The sequence below is a fragment of the Hyalella azteca genome, unplaced genomic scaffold (assembly GCF_000764305.2).
Source record: "Hyalella azteca isolate HAZT.00-mixed unplaced genomic scaffold, Hazt_2.0.2 contig7425, whole genome shotgun sequence".
NCBI classification, from domain to species: domain Eukaryota; kingdom Metazoa; phylum Arthropoda; class Malacostraca; order Amphipoda; family Hyalellidae; genus Hyalella; species Hyalella azteca.
The window spans coordinates 54,115-66,302 of record NW_025937551.1 but is presented as its reverse complement, the minus strand read 5'-3'; the positions used below and the strand labels follow the sequence as shown (position 1 = coordinate 66,302).

Sequence of the window (12,188 nt, the reverse complement as noted above, 5' to 3'; positions counted from 1 at the left end):
CCACAGAACTAAAAAAGTTGTTGTACAATGATGCAAGACCCACACAGTTTCCATAGTGAGCTCATCATACTTGGATAACTATGCTACATGAGATCCTACTTGCGTAACTATACAATTTCTAATACATGGATGGACATGCTTTTATGTTGTAAAATGTGTGAATGTTAGCAGCACAGTATAAGAGATATAAGTTCCTTAAGGTCTGACTCATACCAAACGTTTGGTAGTACCAAATGCCCTGTGGTTTGGCTAAGACGTGGAAGTCACTGACCAGATTGCGCTATCATCTTACAATCATGTTTGATATATGCTCCAGTTACTATCATCACTCATCAGTATACCAGCTGGAACTAGAGCTCTCCACATATATTTTAAGCTGAAAGATTCCTGTACCAAGAATCATTAAAAATATTAAAGATCACAAGATGTAATGTCCATAACTAGAATGTCATTATTGATGTTTCAGGTATAGTTTTTGTTATGTGGTTGCACTGGACTGGAGGATAACCTCACAGGCCTCCGAGTGTTGCCACACTAAGATGTATTTAGTGTTAATTGCTGTTTGGGTGTGTGGGTTGGGTAGTGCCAGTGCCTCTGTTGGTGATCGCTCTAATGAGTTTAGGGGCTGTCTTTATGTCTGCAGATTCAACAATTGCTCGCAAGGTAAGCAATAGTAGTTATATATATGCCTTTATTTCTATCTATATATATATACATGCCAATCTATTCACTTTCTTAAATTTACCACTCAAGCCATTATGCATTGCAAATGATGTTAATATAATAACATATTGGCTTACAGTTACTATCATAAAATATCTAAGGAAAGAATTTTCTATTATCTAATTTAATCCTTAACACAAGCCTTATTTCATATTCAAATTATGTTTAAATGTTTTTTCTTTGTTTAAATAAATTAATATTATTCTATTTGATTAACATTATTCTTCATTGATTTCTTGATGAAATATTGGTTTCTTGATATATTTCTTGATGAAAACTAAGAGTAGCTTATGATGATAAAATTTGTTTGCAGAGTTTGCTGCCGATCCATACAGAGGCGGTGTGTCATCTGTTGAAAGCAGCAGCGAGGACTGGTCAGCTCTGCTGCATCGCACCTGCACAGACGAGTGCCGCTATCATTGCATGTGGGTCACAACACGCCTCTTCCTTGAGGATGACAGAGACACCCCTCAGTTTTATGGCAAGGTCAGAGCCTATATGTTTACTTAGTGTCTTAAAATGTAGGTAGTGACTTTGACCAGTTTAGAATTTTGAAAGCATATCATTATTGAGCTAGCTAAGTTTGACTTGAGTTGAAATGTGCACATGTAAGGTCTGTACCTAAGGTTTACTCACCAGTATGTGCAGGTTTCTCCTCCTCTTGGATTTCATTCAGTTGTAGGAAAAGTAGGTGGTCAAAGTCACCCCATCTCTTGGGGTGAGTTACTACCCGTAATTAAAATTCAGTTTTATGGCAAGGTCAGAGCCTGGATGTCTATTCAGTACCTTAAAATGTAGTGACTTTCACCAGTTTAGAATTTTGAAAGCATATCATTATTAAGCTAGCTAAGTTTGACTTAAGTTGAAATGTGCACATGTAAGGTCTGTACCTAAGGTTTACTCGAAAATATGTGTTGGTTTCTCCTCCTCTTGGCTTCTATTTAGTTGTAGGAAAAGTAGGTGGTCAAAGTCACCCCACCTCGGTGGTCAGGTACCACTCATAATTAAAATTTAGGTGGGAATACTTTATTTTATCTCCTCTGCCAGCCATGAATGGTACTCCCTAAGGGTTTGCTCTCCACACCTGCTATTGATCTTTTAACATCATTGCTACTTGCTAGACTTTTGCTATGCCGCTGATGAAGGTAGAAGCCCAGTTGGGCTCATTAATTGAAAACTTAGTGACAGTGACAGTTTGCCCTTGTCCATCCAGGTAGCTTTTGGCAATAATCCTTAGGTCCATAGGCTGAAGTGAGAGCCATAATAACTACACAGTATGAGTTTTTTTACAACAATGCTCTCCAGCGCATTTAAAACAGTTTGGCTCCCAGGCTTTGCAATATATTTTCCATGCACTCAGTTGAACAAAGCAGACTTGCCCATGCCATGGGTACTGTTTGGCAGCTTTGGTTATACTTATTTTCTTGTCTCTTATTAAATCTAAAACTCTACTTCATCCCCAATATAGTTCCTGTAGGTTCGGGAGCTCCTATGGAGCTTGTAGGTTCTAGGCATAGTATATTGTCAGTAGGTACGTATGTAGGTAGCTAATTAATTCACTCATTAATAAGCACAATATGAATATAGAACAATTAGTAGCCTGGAAAATCGATAGAAAGCATTTTTAACAGTGAAAAACATAGGTTATATGATAAAATGTGGTTTTTAATTACTATATGGTTCGGTCTAATTCACCACATTTGGGGTCATTTAGAGTGGTCCAAACCACCCTAATTTTACAACTATAACAACTTGTTTGGTTATCTTTACTACATGAAACTGGAAGACTTGTATGTAATGTACTACCTAATGCATCAAAATTTTGGGTTATTCTGTCAAATTATTTTTGTGATACAAATATTCACATATTAAACGTATAAAATTGATCTCTTTATTGCATTTGTAGGTTATCTTATTGTATTTCAAGAGCCATCAACACAATCTTTTCATGAAAATGCCTAAACCTGAAAATGTTTTGCCATTCTGTTCTTGTATATCTTGTTCCTCAACTGATTTTCATTGAACTATCAAGTCTAAATATGGCAATTATATGTATATAACTGTAATTAATAATTTCTAGCGCATTTTCTCATTTATGGAAAAAAGGTGCTATTGTGCTCGTCATGTCCGTCCATCTGTCTGTCTGTCTGTCTGTCTGTCCGTCCGTCCGTCCATCCGTTCGTGACCACGTTTTCATCGACGAGAAAATGCGTTCTCTGTCACTCACTGCAGTGAGTACTGAGTTATATTTTTTTTCAGTGGCCATTCATCCGGATACTGGGTCTGGATGAGCCGGCATCCGTGTTGTTCTCCCTGATGAACCTGCTTGGCCACTGCCATGGCTTGTGGCGACTTCACTGCAGCCTGCCCTCGCACGCCCCCATGTTCTCTACATGGCGCAATTATGCCCTTGTGGGTGTTGAGGTGTTGTCACCCCTCGTGGGTGTTAGGGTGGCGAAAGCCCTTGTGGGTGTTGAGGTGGTGATAACCCTTGTGGTTGTTGGTGTTGTTGCCCATTGTGGGTGTTGAGGTGTTATTACCCCTCGTAGGTGTTGGGGTGTTGTTGCCCGTTGTAGGCGTTGGGGTGGTGACAGCCCTCGTGGGTGTTGTTGCCCCTCGTGGGTGTTAGGATTTATCTTTTCAGCATATCATCTGTTCCTATTATCTGTTCCTATAATTTTAACATAATGGATTTCTCATTCAGATTTGCTGCTGTCTTGCTAAAATTAATTTTTTACATATTCTTAACATTGTTTAAATTCAGATTTGATGATATACGTAGAAAGATGTTATTGTATGATGAGGCAAATAGTGCAAATATGAAAAATTAGTTTAATGGTATTATATGGTTATTAGTGTAAATTGATACTAAAACTTTGATGATTTCAGGTGAGCATCAATGCCTGGTTTTGGTCTGCTGTGTTCCATGCTCGGGATCTGGTCTTCACTGAACGACTTGACTATTTCTCAGCACTGTCCATGGTGCTGTACAGTCTGTATGCACTGTGCATCAGGTGTGTGGCAGCTGTACAGTCTGTTCGTGCTGTGCCTCAGGGGTGTTGCTGCTATATGGTTATAAAATTTGTAAAGTATTTTTCCAATCAATGACTCCACCCCATGATTTATATCACCTTGCAACAATTGTTTTTTAATAAATTCAACATTACCTGTTGTTATATTCAACATCTGTTGTTGATGTGTTGAACATTATCTTTAGATATCATCATTATCCCCCAAGCTGAGGGGAAGAGATTACCACTTCCTCTGTTGTGCAGAGCTGTGGGGAGAGGCAGAGACCACATCAAGCAGAGCGTGGGGGCCGCATGTGTGGCCCTGTACGCTTACCACATCTGGTACCTCACCCACAAACACTTCGACTACTCATACAACATGAAGGTTAACGTCACTATTGGTGAGTCTTGAGTCAAAATGAAGGTTAACGTCACTATTGGTGAGTCATGAGGCAACATGAAGGTTAACGTCACTATTGGTGAGTCTTGAGTCAAAATGAAGGTTAACGTCACTATTGGTGAGTCATGAGTCAAAATGAAGGTTAACGTCACTATTGGTGAGTCATGAGTCAACATGAAGGTTAACGTCACTATTGGTGAGTCTTGAGTCAAAATGAAGGTTAACGTCACTATTGGTGAGTCATGAGTCAACATGAAGGTTAACATCACTATTGGTGAGTCATGAGGCAACATGGTTAACGTCACTATTGGTGAGTCATGAGTCAAAATGAAGGTTAACGTCACTATTGGTGAGTCATGAGTCAAAATGAAGGTTAACGTCACTATTGGTGAGTCATGAGTCAACATGAAGGTTAACGTCACTATTGGTGAGTCTTGAGTCAAAATGAAGGTTAACGTCACTATTGGTGAGTCTTGAGTCAACATGAAGGCCGGTCATATTGGGTGTAAAATCACAACAAACTCAAATGTCAAAATTATTCATTTGGTGACGACCTGGCACCGTAATACCGACCCTATCAAAACTCGCTCTGGTTCACATACCAAACTAGTTCTCATTTGTGATTGGTGGTTTGAGTTTGAAAAGCCGTAAGTGATTTGTTGAAAGAATAACTAACTCATATAAATAGTTTTGATAGCTCAGCCTCTGGACCAGTGTGCACCTTTTGCTTCTCGACGCCCACGCCCTCTGGCACCTGTGCACTGTGCCGCTGCCCTTATACTGGTACAGGTGCGTGCTGTGCACTGTGCGCTGGTGATGATGAGTTCGGGACTCCCTAGTCCCCGGTCATGCTGATGCGCCGCCTTCGTTGTCCTCCGTCTCGTTGTTGTCGCTAGGCAGGTCACCCCGCCCTCTGGTCCCGGATGCAACGTTGGACGTGTTCCGTATATTGCCCTCCTTTGTGCCAGTTAATGCAAGATGCTGTTGCTTGTCGCTTGCTGAGGGTGGTTTCCCATTACTGGACAATCTGGGATCTTTCTCAGCCACTTGTCCAGTCGTCTCTTGAATGTTGCAAAGGTGAACTCCCCTGCTCTCAGCTCTTAAGGCAGGGCATTAAAGAGCCTCGGTCCGACAACGGACAGACACATGCTGTGTTTGTATGCTGGTACAGGTGTGTGTTGTGCGTACGCTGGTACAGGTGCTTGCTGTGCCTGTGTGCTGTTAGAGGCACATGCTGTGTTAGTGTGCTGGTACAGGTGGTTGTTGAGCCTGCATACAGGCATGTACTGTATACTCACTCTGATCCTGTACAGGTTTGTGATAGCCGACTGCCAGTACATACTGGACAAGACGGAGGCATACCGAGAGACGCCCTACCACCGCCTTCACCAGCGTTCGTTCAAGCCCTTCGTGGGAGAATGACTCATCAATTCTTCTCCTCGCCCTGAATACATGTACAAATTATTTGTTGTTAAGCTTCCCAATATTAAATTTATGAGTCTTGATAGCGAACTTGATATTCTTTGTATTGGCTTGGGGTCTTTTGTATCTGACTCACCATAATATGGCTAGTATATATGTTTCACTTCGTTACACTAAATTCTTACCTGTAGGAATATTTCTTTACTACCATGCTTCTCTTAGTTAACCAATGCTTCATTTAAGGTAAGCAGTGCTACACTGGATGGAACCAATGCTTCACTCAAAGCAATTTATACTTCATTTAAAGAAACTAATTTCTGTGTAATAAGTACCGCTTTACGCTTCCCAGATTGTATATAATTACTCCCTGTCTGCAGTCCTTAAGCAACCTTATCGTTTTTAGCGCATTTTCTCATTTATGAAAAAATGCACTATTGTGTTCGCCATGTCCGTCTGTCCGTCCGTGACTTCACGTTTTCGTCGACGAGAAAATGCGCTCTCTGTCACTCACTGCAGTGAGTACTGAGTTATATATTTTTCATTTATGTTGCCAATCACTAATTTTTCTAATTGTTCTCCAGATCTTCCCCCAAGTTACAACCTACCAAGCCCCACATTCCAGCCAGAACCCAGCGTTCCAGTCATTACGGTATCACACTCTAGTGCTCATGTGTAATGTTAAGAGGGAATGTTATTATTAGTAATACGTCATGAGTCACGTGCAAGGTTATTGGCATCAAGCAGTGACAGCTGCAACATAATTTACAAATCAGCAAATGTATAGCCTATCAGCCCGAGTAGGATTGTGCAGAGCATGTTATCTCGGGTATCAATATGCTTATGCTTTTCTCTACTACTGATAAAAAATCCAACGTCATCAATAATTTATGCCACGTGCACTTCCTATTTTCACCGTATTTTAATCTTAAATTCAAGGCTTAAATTCATGGAATCCAATGTAAATGTAGTAAGCGACGATGAAAGCCAAAGTATTAGTTTTCATTGAGCCAGTATGTTTGCAAACATTTTTGTATAAATGTTGACATGTGTAACAGTGCAGAAGATGTAATATTGTAGGTGGTGTAATTTCGTAAATGTGTAACAGTGTATGCAGTGTAACATCACAGGTGGTGTAACAGTGCACGCAGTGTAATATTGTAATTGGTGTAACAGTGTAGGCGGTGTAACAGTGTAGGTGGTGTAGATTCGTAAATGGTGTAACAGTGTATGCTGTGTAACATCACTGGTGGTGTAACAGTGCACGCAGTGTAATATCGTAATTGGTGTAACAGTGCAGGCGGTGTAATATCGTAGGTGGTGTAACAGTGTAGGCAGTGTTATATTGTAGGTGGTGTAATTATAATGCTATTGTCATGGTAATTAATGAACACTAATGATGTTAATATGTATCAATGTCTCGGGTCGTTTGTCCGAGGCGTTGCTGTCATAATTTTATTAGATCAATAGATTAATTAGAGCTTTAAGTGGGCAATTTTTATGAAGATTATTTAACTTCACAAGTTCTTGTTATGATTGAAGTTTTATTAAAACATCTAGGTATTCGTAATAAATCTTAGAAATAGTTCGTTGAACAAGTTATGTGGTCACTTTCCGATGATTGTATATCCAGTTATTTATCATTGCCATGCATTGGGTTATTCGCTCATCATTCGATGTTGTCCGTACAGTGTTTGGCATACTTTAGTAAGAATGGCGTCACNGTCAAAATGAAGGTTAACGTCACTATTGGTGAGTCATGAGTCAAAATGAAGGTTAACGTCACTATTGGTGAGTCATGAGTCAACATGAAGGTTAACGTCACTATTGGTGAGTCTTGAGTCAAAATGAAGGTTAACGTCACTATTGGTGAGTCTTGAGTCAACATGAAGGCCGGTCATATTGGGTGTAAAATCACAACAAACTCAAATGTCAAAATTATTCATTTGGTGACGACCTGGCACCGTAATACCGACCCTATCAAAACTCGCTCTGGTTCACATACCAAACTAGTTCTCATTTGTGATTGGTGGTTTGAGTTTGAAAAGCCGTAAGTGATTTGTTGAAAGAATAACTAACTCATATAAATAGTTTTGATAGCTCAGCCTCTGGACCAGTGTGCACCTTTGCTGACCCTTCTTTATACTTGCTATCTCTAGTGGAGATCTGGGCCTGTCTTCTCCCTCCCTCCATTACCACTCCTGGTGTACCCGCAGGGCTGTGCAACGGGCTGGGTTGGCTGTGCTGGAGCTATGCGCGGTGGCGGCGGCCATACGTGTGGCAGTGCGTGGCTGTGTTGCTGCTCGTCGCCGCGTCCCTCGCCCTCGAGGTGGCTTTCATTTAAAGAAACTAATTTCTGTGTAATAAGTACCGCTTTACGCTCCCCAGAGTGTAGGTATATAATTACCGGTACTCAATGTCTGTAGTCCTTAAGCAACCTTATAGTTTTTTTTCATTTATGTTAACCATCACTAATTTTTATTATTGTTCCCCAGATCTTCCCCCAAGTTCCACCCTACCAACCCCCACATTCCAGCCAGAACCCATCGTTCCAGTCATCACGGCATCACGCTCTAGTGCTCATGTGTAATGTTAAGAGGGAAGGTTATTATTAGTAATACGTCATGAGTCACGTGCAAGGTTATTAGCATCAAACAGTGACAGCTGCGACAAAATTTACAAATCAACTAGGGTACCTATTGCTTATTAACCCAAGTAGGATTGAGCAGAGTATGTTATCTTGAGTATCAAGATGCTTACGATGGTCTTTAATTCTGATCAAAACTCCAACGTCACCACTAATTTATGCCACGTGCAATTCCTCATTTTCACCGAATTTTTCATTGAGTCAGTATGTTTGCAAACATTTTCGTATAAATGTTGACATGTGCAAAAGTGCAGAAGGTGTAATATTGTAGATAGTGTAACAGTGTAGGTGGTGTAATTTCGTAAATGTGTAACAGTGTATGCAGTGTAACATCACAGGTGGTGTAACAGTGCATACAGTGTGATATCGTAGGTGGTGAAACAGTGTATGCGGTGTAATATCATAGCTGGTTTAACAGTGTAGGCAGTGTAATATCGTAGGTGGTGTAATACGTATCGTAGGTGGTGTAACATAACAGGTAGTGTAACAGTGTAGGCGGTGTAATATCGTAGGTGGTGTAACAGTGTAGGCGGTGTAATATCGTAGGTGGTTTAATACGTATCGTAGGTGGTGTAACATAACAGGTAGTGTAACAGTGTAGGCGGTGTAATATCGTAGATGGTGTAACAGTGTAGGCAGTGTAATATCGTAGGTGGTGTAATTATAATGCTATTGTCATGGTAATTAATGAACACTAATGATGTTAATATGTATCAATGTCTCGGGTCGTTTGTCCGAGGCGTTGCTGTCATAATTTTATTAGATCAATAGATTAATTAGAGCTTTAAGTGGGCAATTTTTATGAAGATTATTTAACTTCACAAGTTCTTGTTATGATTGAAGTTTTATTAAAACATCTAGGTATTCGTAATAAATCTTAGAAATAGTTCGTTGAACAAGTTATGTGGTCACTTTCCAATGATTGTATATCCAGTTATTTATCATTGCCATGCATTGGGTTATTCGCTCATCATTCGATGTTGTCCGTACAGTGTTTGGCATACTTTAGTAAGAATGGCGTCACTTGTGCAATGAAAATCTCGTCTCATGCAGCCTGTTGTTGTTTTTATATGTCTGTTGTTCAAGTGCTGCTGTTGTTCTTATGCTACTGTTGTTACCCTGAATTTCACTCATATTTCCCCAAACTTTACTTTTCTGCCCCGGACTTCTACTCAAGTTTCCCCAAAAATCACGACCAAGTGACCTGACATTCATCCCAATTTTCTCGCCTCGTTCTTACGCCTTCTCATTTCTCCTGTTCGTTGTTGCATTTGTTGTTTGCAGGGTGTGTATTTTCAGGTTTATTATCACGATTATTACTATCTCCACGTTTGTTATCTCCATGGTTATTGTCACCACGTTTGTTATCTCCGTGGTTATTGTCACAACGTTTGTTATCACCGTGGTTATAATAACTTGCTTTTTTCATCATTTATAACACGAAAAGGTATCAATGTAGTCTGCAACCTTCAGCCTTGTGCTGCCACTCAGGCCCGCCGGTTGTTAACAACACTTGTATTCTACTAACTTCATTGTGTATTATACATACTATTAACTCCCAAAACCAGTTGCAAATGTTAGTCCTTATGAAGCCTGTTATTTACTTTGTATTTTATTCAATGTTTATAGGCATCAGAGGAATTTATCGTAGTTGTTGACTAGAGTTGTAGGAGTTTAATTTAATTTATTTAATTAGAAATTTAGAAATATGCCCTTGGATTCATCATTCAAAATGATGATGTCTTATGCAGACAATAATCCTGTACATAATTTAGTGGCATTATTCAAACCACTAATAGAGCCCCTTTTAAAGACTTCTATTGATAACCTGCAATGAAAGACAGACTTGAATTGGAAATGAAGTTAAAATGGACTGAACCTGAACTGGATATAGACTTAATCCCAGAAAGGTTCCGCGCTGTTTCATGTAAAGTTTTGAACATAGAAAGCTTGTTCTGAACATCGAATGGAGTAAACCTCCTATGAACCTACAGTAGTGAACATGTCATGAGTACACTCGTGTACTCTCCCTAATATATTAGGGAGAATACATTATCACCCTAATATGTTCCCCATACGCTCATACTTGTAAGAAATACTTATACTTATCAGATTCATATCCGCCTTAATGCACGAGTTGCGGCTGTCCAGATCTCTTACTTGCTCCTATGTTACAAACTTGTTATTCTTCAAAAGCTTCTATCAGTTAGAGTTACTATAGCTTGCTGTTATGAGTTAATTTATTTCGATGTTAGTGTTTATTCATATTTTAACTGTTTTTAGTCACAAATGTTTGTGGTGTTAACGTTTGTTAGTTTAATTGCTATTTTGCACATCTCCTTTGTCGTTAACATTTATTTACGAGTTTTACTGTTAGTAGTCACAGGGCATTCTGATGTTAACGTTTATTTCTTAGTTTAACTATTGTTATCTACAACTTATGATGATAATCAGCTTCGTCAGGCATTCGCCAAGCTTCGAAAATAATCTCTTGCGCAATTTGTGGTGTTGTTGGTGGCCGCAGGCTTATTCACTCACTAAGAGCCATTAGTTACCGAGAATTTTTCAATTAGCTATAGGTGATTTAGTCGGTCACTCCGACCCCTAAAAGGCGATTACATAACATCAACCACAAAATTGTCGTATTAATGTCTACTGATTTCCTTCTTCATTACAGGCGTAAAAAATGTATAAAAATGTCGCAGGAGAGATATGACGAAGTTGAGAACCAAGCCTTCTGTTCTCTGGCCCTTGCTATAGCCGTAGACACGTGTTTACGAGTAAGGGAAACGCAAGTCACATAGATCACCTATTCAAGAGAATGTTGTTACAATAGAAAGAAATTTATAATATTCCTAGTTATCGATGAAAATTTATGTTGAGGTGTTCACTTGCTGTTGTTGTTTTTTACTGTTGTGATCTCTGTAGGACATATTGATGTTTTATTCTGAGATTTTAGATGAGTGGCTGGTGACTCGTTCAAGACGAGTGATTGGTGATTCATTTAAGGCGAGTTACTGATCATTCAGTTAATACGAGTGACCGGTGACTCGTTTTAGAAGAGCGGTCGGTGACTCGTTTTAGATGAGTGTCAGGTAATTTGTTTTAGAAGAGTGGCTGGTGACTCAGTTGAGACGAGTGGCTGGTGGCTCATTAATGCCGAACATTCCGGTGAGTTTTTGTGCAATGGCTTTGAGAAGCTTCATCAGCGGAGATTTTGTTATGCGTTGTGAAATGATATATTGTAGACTTGTCCTTTATTAAAACATTCCTTTAGCATAGCTTCGTTTTGTTGTCATCCTTATGAGCATATTCAAGAACAGACTAGACAAGGCCATGCATTAGCATATGTTCAGTCTTAAAATGCCTCGTACCCTACGGAACAACTGATATGCAGAAGCGATTTTAAATCTACCGTCCGTAAGGCCAGTCTAGTCAAGAAAAGTACAAGAATCGGAGACAGGCCTATCCAGGCCTATTTATTTAATGCCGAAGATACTATACTATACCATACTATACTACTATATGTTCAGTCTTAAAATGCCTCGTACCCTACGGAACATCTGATATCTATAATCGATTTTAAATCTACCGTCCGTAAGGCCAGTCTAGTCAAGAAAAGTACAAGAATCGGCGACAGGCCTATCCAGGCCTATTTATTTAATGCCGAAGATACTATACTATACTATACAGTAATAGTATTAGAACAATTTAAGGCATTCAATCTTTCCATTTTGCATGTAATTCAACGCGGATGATCATTAGTGTTATTTGGTATTTCCGAAAAAAGGAAGAAGAACGGGTTGAGAAGTTGATCTAATCACACTGAACGACTCAAATTCATAATGAACTTCATCAAAATTTTGTTACGAAAGAAAAGTACACATGTTCCATCGGATAATTTATTGCTTCAGAATATCATCCATATGCTCCAGTTGAGTTTTGATTGATGAAAAATGAACGAATTACGACCACCATTTATAAAATG

General features: G+C 39.4%; 1 protein-coding gene across 1 annotated transcript; it reads left to right on the top strand.

Moving 5' to 3' along the window:
- Window positions 1-466: 466 nt before the first annotated feature.
- LOC108668094 (post-GPI attachment to proteins factor 3) lies at window positions 467-11,479 on the top strand. The gene is made up of 8 exons (XM_018155238.2): window positions 467-663; window positions 1,037-1,209; window positions 2,983-3,135; window positions 3,613-3,737; window positions 3,999-4,139; window positions 4,849-4,923; window positions 5,448-5,588; window positions 8,049-11,479. The coding sequence occupies exons 1-7, from the start codon at window positions 540-542 to the stop codon at window positions 5,554-5,556; spliced, it is 900 nt and encodes a 299-aa protein (XP_018010727.1). The 5' UTR covers window positions 467-539; the 3' UTR covers window positions 5,557-5,588; window positions 8,049-11,479.
- The last annotated feature ends 709 nt before the right edge of the window (window positions 11,480-12,188 follow it).

Excerpts from the sequence above, each read along its gene's own strand:
- LOC108668094 (XM_018155238.2), top strand. The coding sequence starts at position 540 with ATGTATTTAGTGTTAATTGCTGTTTGGGTGTGTGGGTTGGGTAGTGCC. Across the intron at positions 3,738-3,998 it reads CTGTATGCACTGTGCATCAG|AGCTGTGGGGAGAGGCAGAG; the intron begins GTGTGTGGCAGC and ends TCTGTTGTGCAG. Across the intron at positions 4,140-4,848 it reads GTTAACGTCACTATTGGTGA|TGTGCACCTTTTGCTTCTCG; the intron begins GTCTTGAGTCAA and ends CCTCTGGACCAG.